The sequence below is a fragment of the Engystomops pustulosus genome, chromosome 4 (genome assembly GCF_040894005.1).
Source record: "Engystomops pustulosus chromosome 4, aEngPut4.maternal, whole genome shotgun sequence".
Lineage (NCBI taxonomy): Eukaryota > Metazoa > Chordata > Amphibia > Anura > Leptodactylidae > Engystomops > Engystomops pustulosus.
This window is the reverse complement of record NC_092414.1, coordinates 75893727-75916442: the sequence shown is the minus strand read 5'-3', so window position 1 is coordinate 75916442 and position 22716 is coordinate 75893727. Positions and strand designations below refer to the sequence as shown.

At 40.9% G+C, this 22716-nt stretch overlaps 1 protein-coding gene across 5 annotated transcripts in view; it reads right to left on the bottom strand.

Moving 5' to 3' along the window:
• Positions 1-991: 991 nt before the first annotated feature.
• ANO4 (anoctamin 4) overlaps positions 992-22716 on the bottom strand; it is a 130444-nt gene continuing 108719 nt past the window's right edge. For 2 of the 5 annotated variants that reach the window (XM_072146360.1, XM_072146359.1), the window contains exons 22-27: positions 21680-21832; positions 21051-21198; positions 8460-8579; positions 7497-7602; positions 6504-6706; positions 1000-1608 (exon numbers count right to left, since the gene is read on the bottom strand). In XM_072146360.1, coding sequence (XP_072002461.1) covers positions 6515-6706; positions 7497-7602; positions 8460-8579; positions 21051-21198; positions 21680-21832 — 719 coding nt within the window. In that variant the 3' untranslated portion in view covers positions 1000-1608; positions 6504-6514. Of the gene's footprint in view, positions 1609-6503; positions 6707-7496; positions 7603-8459; positions 8580-21050; positions 21199-21679; positions 21833-22716 lie in introns of all 5 variants that reach the window. The other 3 variants (XM_072146357.1, XM_072146361.1, XM_072146358.1) reach the window with 3 other exon arrangements.

Here is a 22716-nt window from a genome sequence, read left to right as displayed (position 1 = left end):
GACAGCTTACAGAAGCCCATTACAGCTGCATTGCAAATATGCCTGTCTGCCTTCTCTAAGCATTTGCATTACAATATAATTGTGTGTTATAACTTACCTGGCATCCTGACAGAATCCTCTGTGTAGTCCTAGGGGTTGGGCTTTGGTTTGGATGCATTTAAAAAAAACAACATGTGACTTATTTAAGTTGCCGACTGCTCAGCTCTTGGCCCCCACCTTTGTGCTCCTGTACAGCTCCTCCCTCTCACACTGATGTCAGGCTGTGAGCTCTGTGAAGGAGCAGGAGGGAGGAGCTGCACAGGAGCACAAAGGTGGGGGCCAAGAGCTGTGCAGTGTGCATAAAGTTACATCTGGTTGAATCTCATCCGAGCTGAGAATCAGCCCATATATTCTATGTTCTTTTCATTAGTTATACGTTTTTTTAAAAAAGCCTCTGGTATGGTATGATATGGTCCCATCCACAAAAAAGTGCACGCTGTAAGTATTTATTGGCTATGTGAAGCCTGTAATCCATAAAATAATAAAGGAGATCTACCTTCAGATTACCTGATGGTAGATGCTTACAACTCACCACCCTGTTCCCATCTCCAGTAGACTTCTTTTTCTGTCTTTTAGAACGGCTGCATTTCGTAGAAATAACACTTTTAAAAATATGAAAATGAGTCCGCTGAGCACCTATTGGCTCCGCCACTAAGTAATTCATCACTTGCTCTCCCTCTGCTATTCTCTCTCTAAGCATGATCATAGCAGAATGTAGGGAGAGAATGCTATGATTGTGCATATCATCAGAATAGCAGAGGGACTTTTTGGGGGAGCCAAGAGGCGTTCAGCAGAGGGCCGCAGGCTCATTTGCATGTATTGAAAAGCATTATTTCCCAGAAACGCGGACGTTCTAAAGGATAGTAGAAGAAGTTTACTACCGATGGGCACGGGATGGTGAGGTGAGTTGCAAGCATCTACCCTCAGGCAATCTGACGGTAGATGTCCTTTAAAGATACCAGAGATATTGACAAATTGAAGCCAAATAAGAAGGGCTAGTCACTGAACTTGGGTCAGAAATTACCATAAATGATAAGCTGCGTAGGTGCATATTCCAGTTTATTGCATCACATTATACAAGCATAAAATGTAGCTCTTCCCATAAGAACCTTAAATGGAAGTTTGAAAATTGAACATTCGATGTAGTTTTGGCTATGTACAAATAATGAAGGTCCTTGGACTATGTACATGTATTTACATTTATATAGGATATACAACAATATAGAAACTTTCATCGGAAAGATCTGAAATACAAAAAAAGTGTTGCGCTGTAAACAAGTTCGCAGTTCCAAATTTGGTGATCCAATGGAAGATATCCTACAAGTCAACTATGAAATAGATCTTCACATTTCTGTTTAACAAAGAGGAAGCAAAAAAGCAACTCAATGTAGAAAAAAGTGAAAAAAATGTCTGACAGACTTTAAAAAAGCAGAGGATGTCTTCCAGTGTACACATGCTCTCTGTGTCATTAGCAAAGTTGCTGTTGCAACATGGTTTCACAGTTGATCATATGCTGGGTATGTATGAGCAGCAGCCTTCTGTCTTGTTTCCATGCAACTGGGCCCATAACTGTATGTAAAAGCAAAGGGTTCTTGTTAGTAAATGCAAATCTCCAAATTGTTCATTATGTAAGTTAGATGAAAAAAATCCATAATAAACCTCTCCTAATGTAGTTATGGCCACTGATATAAAAAGCTAAAGATGAGGAGAAACCAGTTACTTCACTGTCATTAGTCTATGCCATCACCAATACTTCAAAGCCTTCTAAAGTACAAATAACAGAGAATTATATTGGTTATTATAAAATATTCATATGTCCTAAACACCCAATAGGGCACATTTACTTACAAAGTCACTAGAGTTCACTAAAAGTGCATTGTCCGTATATAATGCACTGTGTGGCGATTCACTAAGATTGTGTGCCAGAAATCATGATTGTGATGCTTCCCCGCTCAGGCCCGACAGAGTTCACCATCTTTTTTTGGTGCACCTTTAACATAGGGCGTGCAACACAATTTAAAAGTTAAATATGGCTCTTGGTCCAATCAGCCACAAAAGGGTCACATGCTACACAATGCCAGCACACACACTTCTTAAATACCTGTGCAAGCCATTTTAGCCATGAAGAACGTGCACGGTCCGTCAAAAGTGCAGCATGCGACCCTTAGTGAATGTGCCCCAATAAGTGCGGGTCATGCCCTATAGGATCACAACAAAGGGGGAACATTCATTATTTTGGGGCGTAAGATTTTACCCGTTTTTTTCACTGTAATGTTATATTGTGGCTCACAACCTTAACGTATTTGGCACACCTAAGAAGAACAACTAAGCGTCAGAAATGTGAAACATACATGAAGGAGTTTAGAAGTTGCTTTTTGATAGTCTAATTTTGTGCCAAAGAAAGTGTCGGGAAACTAGAAATGCAGGAAAAGTGGAGGAATTGAAGAGCTGTGCCTAAACTGAGCGTAAAAAAGAAAGACGTGAGTGTCGGAAAATAATCTAAAATGTGGCGCTGAAACACGATAAATATGGTGTACTTGTCGCAAACCACAAAAAAAACATGGCCCACAAAAAAAATGGCACAAAGCCAATAATGAATGCCCCCCCCAAAGTGTATTAGCCTCTGTCCTGTTGAGTGGAGTAGTGGATACATAATAAATTCCTGATTTTGGAATATCCTTTCAATACAGTTGACAGATACTCTACACCTCCAATACAAAATATAACATAAATCTGGACATAAATATGGGGATTATTTTTAGTTGAGATATGTGAATGACATGCATACAAAAAATCCATATTGGAGTCACTAAAGCTGACATGTTAGATTCAGTTAAGCTGAGCCCATAAATAGCACTAACAATCGCCAATCGGGTTTCCCGACTCATGACTAGACATGTAAACCTTTCCTGTCATAAATTTATTTATTACATTCCAACTCTCAAAAGCCAAAAATGTTTTATTTTTCATTTTCATTTCTTTCTGGACTAATTTTATTTCTTAATAGCACCATTTAAATGCTGTCCCTTGTACTAAAATGTCGGAAAAAATAGGTTACACCATTTTCTCATAGGTTTTACTTTTACAGCATTTACTGTGTGTTACACATGACATGTTTCCTTTTTAAATCATGTCAATACATTAATAAAGATTTTAAATTCTTTTCTAGTAAATGGGGTTAAATCAAATAAAGTCCACAGTCCACAAAGTTGTTTGAATCCTTTGTGATTTGGCTGTTCTTACAATACAATACAATAATAATGTATCATACTATATTTTAAGTATACGGTCAGGGTATAATAGAAGCTGTATGATGACAACCTTTGATAGGTTCCTAGCTGTTGTAGTACCAGTTTGCACCCCGCCCATAAAATTCGATGCAATCGACCACGGTGTCTAAGTGGTTAAAAGTTGTGATTGGTAATAGCATAGATTGCTTCTGTTAAGCATGTATTGGCTGTATAATACTGCCAGTACCAGCCGTTTATGGAGAAAGCTCATTTCCATGCCCAATTCCTGACACTTTGACAAAATATTATGCTAAGTGTCATGAAGGGGATTTTAATAATTTACTCTACCTATTTGAGATCTGTATGGATTTCCCATTTCTATTGATGGAACATTCTTATTATAGGTTAGATTTTTTACTAGTTACATTGTTTAATTTGTAAAAATTTTCATAATGCATAGTCTAAGGCTAAAAGGATATATTAAAACATATTACTCATTTTCATTGTTCTTTATTGCAATATATATGCAAATGGGAATAAGCAACTACCATATATTAACATGGAATATATCTGTTTAAATGTTCTGTTTTAAAAGCGGCTACCTAGGGCTGGCAGCCCTTCATTTCCCTGATTGCACTAGCTTACATTGTGCACAGCAGGTTTGGGCTCCTCATAAGGGACAGTAGGTATATGGTTAGATGACTTTCTCTGCCAATCTTTTCTTCTCCTGTCAGAATAAAATGAACTGAAACTATTTATATCTAAGGAAGGATGAGCATAGATCTATATTGCATTACTTAATGCAACTAGAAAATCTATACATTGTCTCTGTAAAAAAAAAGTTGTAGCCACTGGAAGGTTAAATGGTCATAAACTTTTCCACAACTTTGCATAAATCAATAGTGCACGGCAACACAAAAAACTTATTATATCTTATCAGAGCAAAGATAATTGAAGCTCTCTGAATCTGTTTTTCAGTTCCCTCATAGAGAGAAAAAACATAATTGATGGATTCCTCCACAAAGTTAAAGTGACACTCCTGGGAATATGAACGTCTGATACAAAAACCCATGATACTATAAATAAATGAGTTAAAAAAACCTTAATGTCATTAGTCACAAAATGGAGCTTAAATAATTAGATTTTTTGATTCACAAAATGTTATGAGCTTTTTTAAAGTATGAGGAGGTATCACCAAGATGGCTGCCACTGGAAACTTCAAGTCTCATAATCCTTTATTTCTCAGTTACTCCTTCTCTCTCTTATGCTCTACTCACAGTGATGATGAAACAGACTGTCCTGCTCTGTTACAATAGTAATGGTGTGTGTGACTGCCATCACTGCACATTACCTCACTGAGGTGACGTCTCACCACAACACTGTCCATACTGGATGCACTGCAACCAACCAACTACAGCCAAACATAGTGATAATCACATGTGATGTGGACATGTAACTGGCGGTCATCTTCTGTCCTGTTCTGTCCTGACTAAAGGGCCAGTAGAATTTTAATTCTTCATTACAGTCAGCAGCATTTTTCTGCTAAGGGGAGCAAATTTTTAAATAACAACTAATTACATATTAGCTTATATTTCGATGACCCATTTGTTTATGAATTATGCTTATTTCTGGAATACAATGTATTTTTCTGTCCCCAGCTCACATCTGAGACCTGTCTTGTTCCAACAGCACGGACCTCCTCTCCTCCAGAGTTCACTTGCAATCATACAAACAACACGATCCAGCTGATTCAGGAACAGGCTGTAGTCTCAAAGTAAAATCTTCTTTATTTCATCAGTTTAAAAGAAAGATACATCTTTTAGTTCCAAAGCTTTTCGGATGCAGCAGCGGCCTTAATCATGGATAATTTTTTAAAACAATACTACAGAGTTTTAAAGGCAGTGGTTAACATCACATGATAATGACATCATGGTTAGGGGGTGTGTTTCATGATACAACAGGTGTGAAATGACTACCTAAGTTCACAGGTTGATATTAACCCTTTGTTTGTGAATAAACACATGTATGTATGAGCGTTTACATAGATACTCACAACATTGCAATACAAGCGATTGAATTGAACTGCAGTCAGTATGAACAATTTCAAAATGAAACACGTTAGTAGGGGCTATCCTAATTGGACTCTGAATAGAGCCAGAAGAATAGCTGCGTCAAAAGACACAAATGACTTATCAAATAAGCATAGTAATGAAAATCAATTCCAAAAACCTAATGTCCCTTTAATTTCCCTACAATACAGTTCACAATTTTACAAGATTAAAAACATTATCTTAAAGTATTTACCTCTATTATATGACGACAAAAGATTGGAGCATATACTCAGTGTTCTTTTATTGCTCCAACAAAACCTTTTTCCAACAGTGCGGGCACCAAAGTTTATCACACAGAACAGCATCTCACTTGCAATAGGGATAATGTTATCTATGTGATAAACTGTACCAGTTGCAATGTCCTTTACGTAAGTGGCACGACTAGGAAATTTAAAATAAAGTTATTGGAGCACATAAATGAGGTTGGAAATTCTAAAGTTAAAAATGTGAGTGGAGCCACGGCACATTTTCCTAATATAGATAATAAACAAATAGTTTTCCTAACAGCATTTGTCATTGAAATATGCGTTTATTCAAAAACAAAGGGTTAATATTAACTTGTGAACTTAGGTAGTCATTTCACACCTGTTGTATCATGAAACACACGCCCTAACCATGATGTTAACCACTGCCTTTAAAACTGTGTAGAATTGTTTTAAAAAATTATCCATCATTAAGGACGCTGCTGCGTCCGAAGCGCGTTGAAACTAAACGATGTATCTTTCTTTTAATCAGATGAAATAAAGGAGATTTTACTTTGAGACTACAGCTTGTTCCTGAATCAGCTGGATCGTGGTGTTTGTATTATTTCTGGAATACCCATTTAAGCTGATGATAGGAACCTTTTGCTGACGGAACTCCTAATGATCTCCATTAATGTGGAAATATTGTATAATGCACAGACATGACAGAGAGATGTTCTTTACAACTGCTCTCCACTGTGGGGCTTTCCTCTATTAACTCAGAGTTTTCAAATAGAGTTCATGAAAATGGGTTTGATAACCTAGAAGTAGGATCTAAGAATAGACTCTAAGGTTCGGAAGATTCTAACATACTCCCAACCCCAAGTGCGGTATAGTACCATCCATTTGTAAGAACCAACCATCTGTAAATATTTTCTCACTTTATATGAAATTAGGGCCACTCATTATGTTGACATTTTCCATTTTTCTTCCTTTCTTTCTTTTCCTTCTGTACTCTTTCAAGTTCCGCTTCATACATCATTTCTTGAATAAGATATTTCTCTCTTCGCATTCGATCCCTCAGGTCTTTAGGAAGGTCTGGTATCAGGTAGGAAATCAAATTCTTTATGCAAAAAACCATATGCTGCAAGAGAGATACGATGTAATGGGATTTATATAGTGGATATTTTTTACACAAAAGTCAAGTCAAAAATTACCAAAAACAAGTTTTTACATAAAAGATGAGGTTGCAGAAAATTGTATTTATTTTTCCATTCAGCAACCAAACATAATAAGATCTATATTAGATGCGTTTTACCTCACAGAGACTCAAGTGAGCCAAAATGTGTTCTCTCTGGATGTAACTATGTGCTACTGAATTGAAAAATAAAGAAAGTTTGGTGCAACCTCGAGGTATCAGGATCATCTATATATTCACTGTTATAACTTTATCCATGAGGCTGAGATTTGAGGGCTGACCCCTGAGTGTATATTATTTTATGTTACATATTTAAGCCTCTGATTTCGTGGTTAGATTTTAAACCATCTTTCTCCAGATTAAGGATTGTGAACCAAGCACACCGGCATGCTGGTGTGTGCCCCCTCTGGCAGGATCCACTCTTCTTTCAGCTTCTAATGCTTTCTTTTTAAAATTATGCAAATGAGCCTGAGGGGCTCCATTTAATGGAGCCTGGAACCCCTCAGGCTCATTTGCATAATACTTCCTGCTCTCTCCTCCACCTTCCCTCATGTAAACGTCAGGTCACCTTGAGCTGACAGCTCACATCTGCACATATGTGCCACAGATTGTGCCAAAAAAAGGTGTCAGTAAACCAGAATTCCCGTAAAAACATTAGAAATGAGAGCTGCGCCCAAATTGAGAGACGCAAAAAAGGGGTGAGTGTTGAAAAACTGAGTTTTTAGTGGCATCTTACCTCAAATACAATGATAAAAGCTAAACGTGCAGCAAGAACATGCCAGAACTGTAGTGTATAAGCGTAGGGTTCAGAAGCATGAGGTGGATCTCTGTAGTCCCGGTACCTTCAGAATACAGAATATTGCTTACTATATTACAGTAGAGGAAAAACATAACTACAAGTAAAAACAAATAATAAATTGTTCAGAATCTGAGGACTTAGGCTTCCTGCCCACAATGTGTGCAGTTTAACAGGGTGCAAATAATGGTCCTGTGGACCATTGTTTGCAGCAAGTATGTCATTAGTGGTTGAGTAACCCAATGGTTATTGAAAAAGACTGCCTGAACCACAATGTGGCAGGAATAGGACTTGCTCTATCAATTGTGGCCCTGGCAGTCAGCTCATGCATCAGGCCCTGGACATCATCCAACTTCCTGTTACATCTGCAAATTCTGCCCCATGTATATATCCGATCACGTGAAATCACAGCATACATCCATGGACTTCTACTATTTCACATCATCCATGGATTTCTACTTCTCCCCAGTCTCCATGGAAGCTGCTGTAATTTCATGTGATCAGATACATACACGGGGTAGATGTGGCAGATGTTACAGAATCTTTAATGAGGTCATCCTGGTCACATGACTTTAAGTGCCCGATGATGTAACAGCTCTTTTCCAATGTTCCATAAAGCAGAATAGCATAGCCTATCCATTAGGAATAAGGAGGCAGGGCAATGCGAATACATTTTAATGCATGACTGACCCACATCAGGTGAGCTGCATATAAGTTTACCAACTGATTTTTGTAACATTGCAGCCATGGAAAGGAAGCATTTAGGGATAAGGGCAATGCTTTTTAATCATAGTTTTGAATGAAGTCTATATTTTGGGTGAGTTAATTTGCATGACAGGTTCTCATTAAAGATGAAAATGTAAACATTCAATATTATTTTGTCATTAAATGTATTGGTCTTACCGACAATATTTTACAGGAGATCCATAAAATTTTCTTGCATGAAATTCAGAATCTGATCGATTTTCAAAATCACTGACTTGGAAGACAGAAAGGCTGGCATTTACATAGCCAACCATACACCTAGATGGAAAAAATATTACAGTCACCTTCTGCAATGGTTACCAACGCCATTAACCCCATAAGGATGTGGAATATTATAATTGTCTGGGCACATTTACTTATAACAGTGCAGTCTATACTATGTCGTTTGCCTGTGTATAGTGAAGAGGGCACCAAATTCGGAATTTGTGGTGCCTGTTCTTCATGAATCTGGCGTCTTCCGCACTTCTCCAGTAGAGTACACTACTTTATTTTTTTGGTGCACCTTTAACATGGGTCATTCCAAACAATTTTGTCAGACTTTGCATTTTAAATGTGGTACACGGTCGGATTAAGCACCGGCACGCCCCCTTCAGTGCAGAAATTTGTGACGCATAAAGAGTAGTGCAGCGTGCACCACAATTGTGTCGCATGCGCCAGAAATGAGTCTCAGGCACTTCTTAAATACCTGTACATGCAGTTTGCACCAAAAAGAACGTGCAAAGTCCAAAAGAAAACTGGCGCATAGCCCCTAAGTAAATGTGCCCCATTGTTTTTATGAACAATTTTTCTTCTCAGCCAGCATAGCCATTTGGTGGGTTGTTCTATGTGGCACTGATTTGGAGCTACATTACGTTCTCCTTAATATAAATACAGGGCTTATACCATTTGTACTTAGATGGACAATATAAGAATACTGGCTGTTGTTAGGAAAATATTAGCTGGAAGAGTCCTAGCCAGCGTGAACAGTAATAAATAACTTTAGGCAAACATATCAATATGAGAAAATTCTGAAGCAGGGCCCTTACTCCTATTGTTTCATATGGCTCTCTGTGCTCTGTCATGTTTTATTTTATTTCTATTTTACATGATGAAGTATGATGGCGCTGTATAAATAAAGACTATTATTATTATACTCGAGTCAATGGATAAGATATTTTAAGGTGCTTGTGCCAATTTTTTGGCAGAAAAAACAACACCTAATGTGCTTGGACATTTATTTATGAATTGTTAGCACCATTTTTGTGTTGCACCTGCACTGGGTTCGGCACTTTAGAAAACTGAACAACTAAAGGGGTGTGCAAGTGCTTAGTCGTAGATTGCACCACAATTACTGACTACCCCACAATTCTGGTGCACAGGAGTGAGGAAAACTGCACTAAGGCAGATATCACCACTTTTTATTTATCTGGGCCGAAGTGTTTCCCTAGTTTTTTGTGGTAAAAATGTGGTACATTGGCCTATACAGTCAGGGTCAGTCTGGCCCGCCGGGGAGCCGGTGAATCCCCCGGTGGGCCCGGACTCCTGTCACTATGGCATGGGCCTTTAATTGAGGCTGCTCCTCTACTACTAACAATAGTACTTGCATCATTCAGATGCAAGTACTATTGCTTACAGCGCGGCGCAGGACGTCCTGTGCGGCGCTGCTGTGACACAGGAAGCCCTTGCTAGCGCTTCCTGTGTCACTACCACAGAAGCAACCAGAGGTATACGGTGGTTGATGGGGGAGCTGTATACAGTGATTTCTGGGGAAGCTGTATACAGTGATTTCTGGGGGAGCTGTATACGGTGATTGCTGGGGGAGCTGTATACGGTGGTTGATGGGGGAGCTGTATACAGTGATTGTTGGGGGGCTGTATACAGTGATTGCTTGGGGAGCTGTATACACTGATTGCTGGGTGAGCTGTATACGGTGGTTGATGGGGGAGCTGTATACAGTGATTGCTGGGGGAGCTGTATACAGTGATTGCTGGGGGAGCTGTATACAGTGATTGCTGGGGGAGGTGTATATAGTGATTGCTGGGGGAGGTGTATATAGTGATTGCTGGGGTAGCTGTGTATAGTGATTGCTGGGGGAGCTGTATACAGTGATTGCTGGGGGAGCTGTATATAGTGATGCTGGGGTAGCTGTGTATAGTGATTGCTTGGGGAGCTGTATACAGTGATTGCTGGGGGAGCTGTATATAGTGATTGCTGGGGGAGCTGTATACGGTGATTGCTGGGGGAGCTGTATACGGTGATTGCTGGGGGAGCTGTATACGGTGATTGCTGGAGGAGCTGTATACGGTGATTGCTGGAGGAGCTGTATACGGTGATTGCTGGGGGAGCTGTATACGGTGATTGCTGGGGAAGCTGTATACGCTGGTTGCTGCGGGAGCTGTATACGCTGGTTGCTGGGGGAGCTGTATACGCTGGTTGCTGGGGGAGCTGTATACGCTGGTTGCTGGGGGAGCTGTAAACGCTGGTTGCTGGGGGAGCTGTATACGCTAGTTGCTGGGGGAGCTGTATACGCTGGTTGCTGGGGGAGCTGTATACAGTGGTTACTGGGGGAGCTGTATACACTGGTTGCTGGAGGAGCTGTATATAGTGATTGCTTGGCCTTAATCCGGTCCTGGCTGTATCTGTTTTGTACTCCATGGCGGTACTTTATGAATTTTATACTACATGGCGGTACTCTGTATGTATTTATATAACATGGTGGTACATTGTATGTATTTTGTACTACATGGTGGCATGCTGTATGCATTTTGTACTAAATGGCGGGACGCTGTATGCATTTTGTACTAAATGGCGGTACGCTGTATGCATTTTACATTGCTTTATTTTCACACCAAACCAATATGATGGATCTGGTCCTGACACTCCCTTATATATTACATATATGGGGGGGGGTCTCTCTATGGCTCACCTCGGGCAGCATAAAGGCTTAAATTCTTCACCCCTGCATGGGAGGTCAATGGCTGCAATAGTACTCGATGCGGCCAGAAACGGCCGCTTGAGTACTATCACTGAGTGCGTGCACCGCACTCAAACCTTAGATGCCGGAGGGAATGGCAGCATGTATGGGGCGGGGGCATTAATAAAATATGGAGGGGGGGGGTGGCAGTGTGTATCAGGGGCCTTAATAAAATATGGAGCGGGGGAGTGGGTGGGGTTTTAGTGTGTATCAGGGGCCTTAATAAAATATGGAGCGGGGGTAGGTGGGGTGGCAGTGTGTATCAGGGGCCTTAATAAAATATGGAGCGGGGGGGTGGCAGTGTGTATCAGGGGCCTTAATAAAATCTGGGGGGAGGGGCAGTGTGTATGACATTGTTTTATCCAGGTGACATTATACTGTAATGTAACAAAAGAGAAAATAATTCTTAAGCTCACCCCTTTAAGATGTCCGCTGTGCTGTAAGGCTGTTGCTCGGACGTGCTGTGCGGGGACCAGCAATAACTTCAGAGAAAGAAAAACGGGTTGTCCAGCATCCAGGCATTGAGAGTGGCTTGTGAATTAATTAAAATTCCACTTTTATTGAATATTCCTTAAAATCATAAAGACGTCTAAAACATAATCAAACTGACGCGTTTCGGACTAACATCAGTCCTTAGTCGTAGCCAGACTACGACTAAGGACTGATGTTAGTCCGAAACGCGTCAGTTTGATTATGTTTTAGACGTCTTTATGCGCCGTTTTTCTTTCTCTGACATTATACTGTAAGTAACTGTGGTATTTTTAGGAGTGCAGTGAGGGGAATCTGCTTCCCTCGTCCCAGAATATTTCTATGTGGTAGTAGGTGGGCCCCCAAAATCAATTTCACTGCTGGGCCCCAGGCACCCCAGTCCGACCCTGTATACAGTACATATATTTGGGATCTCTGTGAGCGTACTGACCCAACGAATAAAGGGAAGGTGTGGTTTGGAGTGCATAATAAAAGCTGTAAAAACAAAATCCATAAATAGATGGCGTAATTGCCAATTTTTTGGTAAATTGTACTGCATTTGGAATTTATTGTATTGGCTTTTATAGGTGGGGAGTAAAAAATAGAAACACGAAAATGATTTTGAAATTAGGGATTAATTGGAGGTGAGAAAAATATCTTTAGCATTACTGTAACTGTATGTGAAGGTGAATGTAATGAAGGCAGACCTAGACGTACAGTCATGTTAAACTCCAGTAGTGGGTTAAAATATAAAAGTAGCTTTACACGTTGGTTCCAGACACGCTGCTTCTCTCCTATTGGCAGGTTTCAGCAGTAAAGTCATGTTGATGCACGGAAATATAACGGAGGGACAAGGGGCGCTCCTATAGTGTTGTACCCTTCATCAAATTAAATCAACAGTAGTATTTAAACTACTAACCGGAAGAGGTTATGCAATACGGCACAACTCCAAACACAGCTTCTTGTTTAATTGTCCTCCTACTGCCGCGCTTGTGAGGCTGTTCCTTCTCCAAATGGAAAACATCTCCCAGTAACGTATTTATATTCCACAAAGGGTTTCTTGTGAAAGCTGAATGGCGCTGGATGGCCGTGGTGGTGGTAAGTAAAAATAATGGTTTATTTCTGCAAAAATGATTCACATAAGCAATAAATAATAAAAAAATTCATAAGAAAAACACATTTCAAGCTCGGACCAAGCGCTTTGTCTGGTTCATAGGTTAAAAGAAAGTTACAACGTTGTAGCTTTCTTTTAATCCATGAACCAGACGAAGCACTTAGTCCGAGCGTGAAACGCGTTGTTTTGTTCATGGTCATCCAGCGGCATTCAGCGTTCACAAGAAACCCTTTTTGGAATATAAATGTTGACGCACGGAGCTTTCAACATCATATCAAGAGCTCATGCTGTTACTACGGGGCAGCAACAGTGGTATCAGTACATAAAGTGTAATGCTTTTTTCTATCATGAATAATACAATTAAACCCCCCCCTCATGAAAACTTGTCAGTAATTTTGGGGCAGTGTAATCACCAGTATGCCTTCATGAGCAAGGTTTAGGGTCTCAGTGTCAGTTGCTGTGTTCCAGTAAGGAAAGGCATCAGTGATACAGTGACTTGAGTCCACTTCAAACCCCCACTACATGTGCACTGTGCATAGTGAAGCAGGGGGGGTCCCACCGGACTCAAGGAATATTATCATCAACACATCAACCAATAGCTGGAGGCTGTGTTCACACGTTACTTTGTGTTGAGAAACTCAAGTGAAACCCAAACGTGAGGGTCTTGGCCCAATCACATATGCATTTCCACTGAAACACATATGATAGGGAATATACATCCTGGGGCACATTTACTAAGGTCCTTGCGCCAGTTTTCTGTTGGACTTTGGACGTTATTTTATGTGCAAACAGCTTGCACATCTATTTAAGAAGTGTCCACACCACAAATGACTCTTTTGTGGCGTGGCTGCACTATAAATTTTTCTGCACAACGGGGCATTTGGGTGCACAGTCGGATCATGCACCACATTTATCGTGCAGAGTCCGACAGAAATGTGTCGCATGACACGCATTACAGGTGCACCAAAAAAAGTTAGTGCACTTTGTTGGAGCAGTGCAGGGGGCACCAGATTCATGAAGAACCAGAGCCACAAATCCTGAATCTGGTGCAACCTGCACACTTCACAGTGCAGTTTGCACTGTTTTTAGTAAATGTGCACCCCTGTGTTTGCATGTAAACAATGCAAAACATATTTATGTTCGAATTTTCTTTTTTTTCACTTATTTTTGGCACATTTGATATATTGCGACTTTTCCACTTGCCTAGCAAAGTTTTCAGTGTTGTGCCTGATATATATTATTCTACCACTGATATACGTTGGAGAAGACCCTGATAGGTTGTGAGTGCAGTCTCCGTATAAACTGGATGGTAGATAGTAGAACTCACTGACATTCATTCCACAGCGTTGCCATTTGCATGAAGGAAGGATGCAATGGATGTGCTTAGGTTAGTTTAATAGCTTTACCTTAGAAATAACATGCCATGCGGTCAAAACACATTGCTACTGCACAGTGAAGATGACTATGTCTGCCACATTTACAAATGCAAGACAGCATGAAGAAGGAGGAAGTGATGTCACAGGAAGAAGAGGAGAAACTGGGCAACAGTGCATGATGGGATAGCTAGATTAAAGATACAGCAAAGCAAACATTCAAACAATAAACACTTTGACCTCTAGGTGGCAACATGCATAACGTGAAAATGAACATATTGCAGACTGAATGTACAATACATGACTAATAACAACATGGCAATATGACAGGCTGTCACAGCATACTCCCCGTCTGAAATCCCTGGATTTCACTACATATATAGATCAAGCATAATGTAAATGTCCTTTGGTTTAGAATGACGATTCTGAACCCTATAAACAGATGAACCCTACAATAAAACGACAATAACTGGAAAACAGGTGATCAGGAACAGTTCAATGGTAGATAATCCAGCTTATAGCAAACCGCTGTCCCTGGCATAGTTCCGTGTTGAACGGCTGAATCAATGTACTTGTATCGTCCTTTCTCCTTGACTTATTCCTCAACTGGTATCGCGAGGACAGTCTCAGATGTAGGCCTAATGAATGTCTTGACGTGTGGTGGTAACTCCCACCTTACGAATATTACCATCCTCACTAGGAAAGATTTTAGAGATGAGCCCCATGGGCCAAGAATTCCTTTCAACTGTCTGTTCCTTCAGGACAAGATCTCCCACTTGTAAGTTCGGTTTGACCTGCTGCCACTTTCTTCGTCCTTGAAGAAGAGCCAGATACTCCTTTTTCCATCTGTTCCAGAAGCAATTGGTCAGATGCTGAACATGTTTCCACCATTTCTGATAGATGTTACCAGATGAAAGCTCTTCAGGTGGAGTAGGAACAGATCCGAGCTTCTGAGTGAGGAGAGTTGCTGGATTGAGAAGAACAGGAGATTCAGGGTCTGTAGATAAAGGGACAAGAGGTCTGGAGATGACAATAGCGGTCACCTCAGCCAGGAAGGTGGTTAAGGTTTCATGGGTGAGCCTTGAGGAGTTTAGGTCTCTGAACATGGAGTCCAATATCTTACGGGTGATGCCTATCATTCTTTCCCATGAACCACCCTTATGAGAGACATGTGGAGGGTTAAAAACCCATGTACAACCGTTGTCGGCCAAGTAATTTTGAACTGGCTTAGAATCCACCTGCAATTCTCGGTAGGCACCTGTAAAGTTGGTCCCACAGTTGGATCTCAGTTGCTTTACTGGTCCTCTGATGGCGAGAAAACGTTTTAATCGATAAGGTGCGTAAGTGCTCTAAATATCAGTTGAGCGTGTGAACACTGGTCTATTCTCAGCAAGTCTCTCCATTCTTGCAACATAACATCATTCTTAAAAATAGATCGAAAAGACCGAACATGTATAATCCAAAATCTTTATATTTATATTTTTCGTCATAACGGAGACATAAAGGCAAAAGTACATCACCAAACTTCAGAGTGTGTTGCCAAAGTCCATGGAGTGGTTCACACGTTCTCAGCGGTGGCTCCTTACTGAGACAATGAACGTCCGGTGTGCCGTGACGTTTCGGAGGGAAACCCTTCTTCCTCAGACATGCGCCGGAGTAACAGGATGTGCCTTATATGCAAACATCTATACATCAAGTACAAAACAATTAACTCTAAACAGATTTTAAAGAGTTAATTGTTTTGTACTTGATTTATAGATGTTTTGAATCACTTGGCGGAGTGTTGGTTAAATGACCTCAAAACTGCCCTGACCGTGACACGGCTGTTTGGGACGATAAACTGGGGAATATTTCAGGGAACAGGAGACAGTTTTTTAGTTTTTGAATTTTTATTGCTGGCACGTGAGTTCTCTGCAAAGGGGCCCACTGTGACGCTGTCGCCCAGGGGCCTACTGAAACCTGGAGCCGGCCCTGCATTCAGGGATTCTTTCCAGGACTCCCACGTTCTCTGCTTGTCATGGGGCAGTGGAGCATCCCAGTCCTCAATAGTCTCTGAGAGCTGTCTTAGTAGGAATTTGCCCTGTACAGTCAAAGGTGCTATGAATCCCAGTGGATCATATAGGCTGTTCACCATTGAGAGGACTCCACGTTTAGTGAACGGCTTGTCTGTACAATTGACCTGGATGCTAAGAGAATTATTTAACAAGTTCCATCTCAAACCCAGACTTCTCTGAACTGGAGGGATGTTTATGCCTAGGTTCATTTCTGCGGCATAGTCAATGGGCGGAAAGGCTTTCATGACAGCAGTACTGTTGGAGGCGATTTTGTGTAACCTCAAACAAGCTTTGGACAACATACCTTGCGTCCCTTTTAGCAGATCTACGGCCTCTTCTGCTGTGGGCAAGGACTTAAGTGCGTCATCCACGTAGAAGTCTCTCTCGACAAAGTGACGAGCGTCTTTGCTAAACTCTGACTCTCCATCAGAAGCAGTCCTTCGTAGGTCATACATAGCAACAGCAGGTGAAGGACTGTTACCGAACACGTGCACCTTCGTACGGTATTCAATCACTTCTTTGTTAGTGTCATTGTCTCTGTGCCATAGAAACCTGAGGTAATTTCTGTGGTCTTCTCGTAAAATGAAACAATAGAACATTTGCTCAATGTCAGTAGCAATAGCAACTGTCTCCTTTCTGAATCACATAAGCACTCCTACCAAGTTGTTGGTCAGGTTTGAACCTGTTAGGAGAACGTCGTTTAGGGACATGCCATGATGCATGGCACTGGAGTCAAATACCACCCTGATTTGGTTCGGTTTTCATGGGTGATATACTCCAAAAGAAGGAAGATACCAGCATTCTTGGTGGTCCCTGCAAAATATCCTTTCCATAAAGGCCACAAAGTGATTTTTCATCTCAGGCTTGTTTCTTAACTTAGGTTGCAAGGAGATGAATCTGGATAATGCTTGTTCCCGGTTGTTAGGTAGCCTGGCTATCCTCCTAAGTCATCATAAGGCATAAGAATGATGTCTGGTGCCTTATGGAAGATAGAAAGATGCTCCTTTACCTCGTAATGATTAGGGCATGGAATAAAGTGAGTTGTGCAACCATTATTGAGCACAAAGGTTTTAAAGGAGTTCACTTGAAATGGTCTAAGATTCTTATCTGAACACACATTGCCAATGATTACCCAGCCTAGATCAAGTCTTTGTGCATACGGGGCATCATCTGGGCCATTACATTGTTGACGTACCTTGTGAATTTTCAGAATGTCTCTCACAAGCAAGAGAAGGATGTCAGCATTCAAGTCCATAGGATGGATCTCTTTAGCCAGGTGTCTCAAGTGGGAATGATGATAAGCAGCTTCAGGAGCAGGAATTTACTCTCTATCATCAGGCATCTGGTCACATTCAATTAACGTTGGTAGGGATATGTGGATATTCCTGCTAATTGAGATGAACGTGTGCTCACCAGGCCGAGCACCCGGCAGCAAGCAGCGCTTATCCCTCTCCTCACACTGGTATTTTTAAGGCTGAAGATAGAGCCTGCTCCATCTTTTCTGCGGTGACTGCGCGGTACGCTGAGCACACATTGTACTCACCATAATGTGCCCGGGCGCCATAGGATTCTATGAGGACTTTTGTCTGAATGCAGTCTTACTAGCAGAGCTATAATAATGCTGTGTGTGCTGTGAATGCACTTTTCACAGATTCATTTTGTCACGCGCATCACCCGTGTCTCCTGGTAACCGATAGCTCCATGCATTATTCTGCTTCAGCCCAGGACCTGCCGGCTGCTAGCCGCGTTTAGAGCACACGTCCTCGGATGCTCTTATGTAAGGTCAATAGAGCCCCAGAAAGTCACTGGGCCCGGAGCCCCTTCCCCCCATGGTAAATATGCCACTGTTAGTACATATTACTTTATCACTTTGCTTTGCGCGTCAAGTTGAACAAAAGCCAGCAAATTTGTCATTTTATTGTAATAAAGTCATATGTTTAATAAAGAGTCATGTTTACTACCTTTATATATATATATATATTCATTTATTTATTTTTAACCCTAATGAATTAACTTTTTTCCAATACCCTTGACAAGATTGTAATATCTTGACATACTGTCATTTTGACAAGCTGCTTCCTCAAACCATTTTTTGTCATCAGGCTTTGTGGGGGGAGGGGGCTCCTCCTTTCCTAACCACTTAGCGTCACCAACCCTGGGCAGAAGACCAGGGTGTCAGCAGCACCTGCAAGTAATGGTGCTGACACAGCCCTTGTGCTGGCGCCACTGCTCTTCTATAACAGTCTGACAGATTGCAGGAACCATATTGCGCTGTTGGGAAATAATTAATTTCTATTTGTCGGGAATCACACAGTGATGCCAAAAATAATGACTTGTACAACTTATTAATGGATTTACATCTCTCTGTTGCTATTTTAACAGGTATTAAAATGGGACGTGTGATTCCAGCTTTACAATATTGCAGAGGCAACCAGAGCTGAGTTTGAGCTTATGTTACTTGGAGAAGCACAATCACTCAGAAGCCGTGGAAACTGAACAGTAGAACAAATGCTTAGGGTACTTTACTTTATGACTAGTACTTATGGTATTATCACTTAAAACATATAAACTTTAGATAGAAAATATGATTTTTAAGTCTAAGATTTTGCTACCTCCATGGATACGCTTAGATATGACCAAAGAAAATCTAAGTACAGCCAGTCCACAGGTTCCGTACAAGATAGGTTCTGTAGGTTTGTTCTTAAGTTGAATTTGTATGTAAGTCAGAACTGTATATTTCATAATTGTAGCCCCAGCCAATTTTTTTTTTGTCTCTGTGACAATTGGATTTTAAAAATGTTGGATTGTCATCAGAACCAGGATTAACAATAAAGCTTCATTGCAGACACCTTTCATCAGTGGCGTAACTTGAAGCTGATGGGCCCCAGTGCAAAGTTTGTGCCAGGCCCCTGAATATAATGTATGGATTTTAGTACTAGTATTCTTATATGGGAAAGAGACACCAAATGGGCCCCCTAAGCCTCTTGGGCCCGGTTGCGACCGCACCCTTTTCACCCCCTCAAGTTACGCCCCTGCCTTTCATAACTGTTACAGCTGATCATTGTAGCCTAGGGCTAAAGTACAATATATTATCAACATTCAGAGGTCCGTTTGTAACTATGGGTCTTCTGTAAGTCGGGTGTTCTTAAGTAGGGGACCACCTGTATTCTTGCTAATTATTTAGCATTATTTAGTGCTCAAAAGTACATTGGGTCATAATAACACATAACATGTAAATACTACAAGTAATGCGGAGGTTAACAAAGTCTATATGAAAATATCAAGGCACCTACTAAACAACCACAGGTCCCAATGTCTTAGAATACAAAGATGGGAGAAGGTAACTCCATATAGTATAGTATAATATATAGTATAAAATCACATGCTAAGGTCAGGGGGAGGTGGAAGATCCTTTTTTAGGTGTCTAATCAGGAGATATGTGGGGAACTCACGCCCTCCACCCTGTGGCTCATTGCTTTCTTCTTTATTACATTATATTTTGAATAATTCAGACACAACACAAAAGAAATTTCATTATGCTTTGTCATTATGCTTTTACATTCCTAGTTTTGCAGTGAAATACTGAGCAGAATACATTGTCAGCTCCAAGTTCCACTAGGCCCCTGGGCGACAGAGCCTCAGTGGGCCCTTTGCAGTGAATTCATGTGGTGACATTAAAAATTCTGAAGCTAAAACAGTATCCTGTTCCCTAATTTATCACCCCAAACAGCCCTGTCTTGGTTATTTTATATAAAACCCTCCTCGCCCCCTATGGATCCAGTATGTGGGCCCCTGCAGCAGCTCTGGGCCCCAGCACTTACCCAGTTATGCCCAGTGCTGGAGCCGGCCTGCTGCCATAATTACTGAACATAGAATATTTCCTTTTTTCACCTCCAATCTTTAAAAAATAACTATTTTTGGACATAGTTTTCACTTCTTTCACTATATGCTCCATACATAATATCTACTTAATTATTTGGATATACCAAATTCATATAGGTTTTATAAGGTTTTAAAAAATTAAACTTGTTTTGTGCTGCACAAATGGTGGACGTCTCGACGTTATTTTCCGTTGCAGGTTTCACTACCGGGAATATAAATAAGGTTGATAGATTTTAGGCCTTTTAGGATGCTGCGATACTGAATATGTTTATGGTTTTATTTGTTCATCTAATTTTTTTTCAGTTCTAGGGAAAGAGGGTGATTTACATTTTTTTTCCTTCTTTTTTTTCCTACTCTTTATACCCCCAAGGGTACTTTGACACTTGGGGGTCTGATCTTTCCTGCCTTATACTGCAATACAACAGTAATGTGGTATATGGAGAAATTGCTATGGATGTATTACAGTGTGCCTCCAGCACACTGTTATAGATCCAACCCAATGACAGGTCCTCGAGTCCAGACTGCCATTGGAACGGATCGTAGTACTCCGATGATATCATGGGGAGCAACAATCGAATCCAACTTGGTGATGCCCATACTTATCTGCTGCGGCCGGCTTCACTGGTGTCATACATCCTTGATTGAACTATGGTGTATTTATTTGCGTCATAATGCGTTAAGGGGTTAAATGGATACCACAGTGAATAAATAACCTCAACTCCAAATAAGCTATAACAAAGACCTGTCTATGATATCAGCAACGTAACCTAGCCTTGTTTTATAAAGGTCACTTATACCTTGTGCTGTATCAATTAAACTGCACAGGCATGGATGTAAGATGCATTAATACACAGTCATGGAAAATATGAGAAAACATGACTATACTTTTCTCCAGCTTGTCCTTGCCCAGCACAGGGTCCATACTTATAGGCATATACCAATCGAGGAATGAAGTCTGAGGTAATAGCAATGACAAATGCGTTGGTGATAACAGAGAGAATCCCGATGCCTTCTAGAATCCCGTACCAGATACCTAAGGGAATAAGAATGAATTATAAGAGATAATAATTGGCGGTTCACAACAGAGAGAGCAATATACAGTTTATACTCGGTCTATTATTTGTCTCCTGGGTTAAGTAGAAAGAAGCCATCTATAAAACACTTCATATGGCATCCACCCAATCCTAAACTGCTTCAAATAAGCTAAATATAAAAGATTATAAAATGACCCTAGAAGAAGTATAGCTGTAAAAGCTATATCAATAATACTGGTAATTATAGTGTAGAAACAAGTCATAAATTGTAAAGCCATTAGGTGAACTGCCATGTAGCAGATCCGCAAGTCACGTACCTCAACAAGTCAATGCAAAACACGTAGACAAATTTCCATTACAGACAGTGAAACCCCTGACACAGCATCTGCTCTGTACAAGCATTGAATACGACAATCTGACATTACCATTCACTATAATCTTACCAGATTGCACATTGATGAAACAGTCAATCTCACTCACCTATGTCCTTGGCTCGTGAGGCTAATGGTCTCCTCCACTGACTGATAAATTTGTAAGCATCAAGACGGATTTCAATGATATTGTTAAGTAAGGCAAGGAGCGGTGCAAGGGGGAAAGCAGCCACAAAGATAGTAGTGAAGCCAAACTGCAGAACTGTGAAAAAAATATTGATATGAATATACCATCTGCTGTCAGGAACGTATGCCAGTACACTCCGCAGCATATCCTTCTAACTAGGCCCTGTGTACACAGTCTTATTATGGACCTGTGCTGTACAGAACTGGGATTCTTTAGGCCCGGACTGTCTAAAATATGCAAGTGTGTACTTACAGACGTTAAGAAATAAAATGTTACTCTATTATTAGCATTGCTTTTGAAGAATATGCTACCATTAGGTGGCACCATACACTGATAAATGATGTGCATGCAAGCTTTCTCGGACCTGATTATGATCATTCTCCACAAGGACATGTATTGTACGTCATTAAAAGGACACTCTGTGGGGCACGTGTATCTTAAGTCTGGCTTTGTCCATCTGTTGTTTATTCTTTTTCTGCTAGTCAGAGGTTTAGCAGTTTTTCCTTTTTGATAGATGTGGGGTTTGGTCTTTAGTTACCGTGTATACTCGTGTGTAAGCCAAGTTTTTCAGCACAAAAAAATGTGCTGAAAAACCTCACCTTGGCTTATACACAAGTTATGGACGCGTCTCTGCTGGCTGATACAGCAGAGAGAAGAAAGAAGAGGTGCCGCGGGGAGCATCAGGAACACCCGAAGGGGAGTATGTAATTTTGTTTTTTTATGTGCTGGGTAAACTGCGGGCTGGCAGGCTACTAAAGTGGGCTTGTTGGCTACTTAAGGGGGCTGGCTGGCTGTATACTTAAGGGGGCTGGCTGTATACTTAAGGGGGCTGGCAGGCTGTATACTTAAGGGGGCTGTCAGGCTGTATACTTAAGGGGCTGGCTGGCTGTATACTTAAGGGGGCTGGCTGTATACTTAAGGGGGCTGTCTGTATACTAAAAGGGCTGGCTGGCTGTATA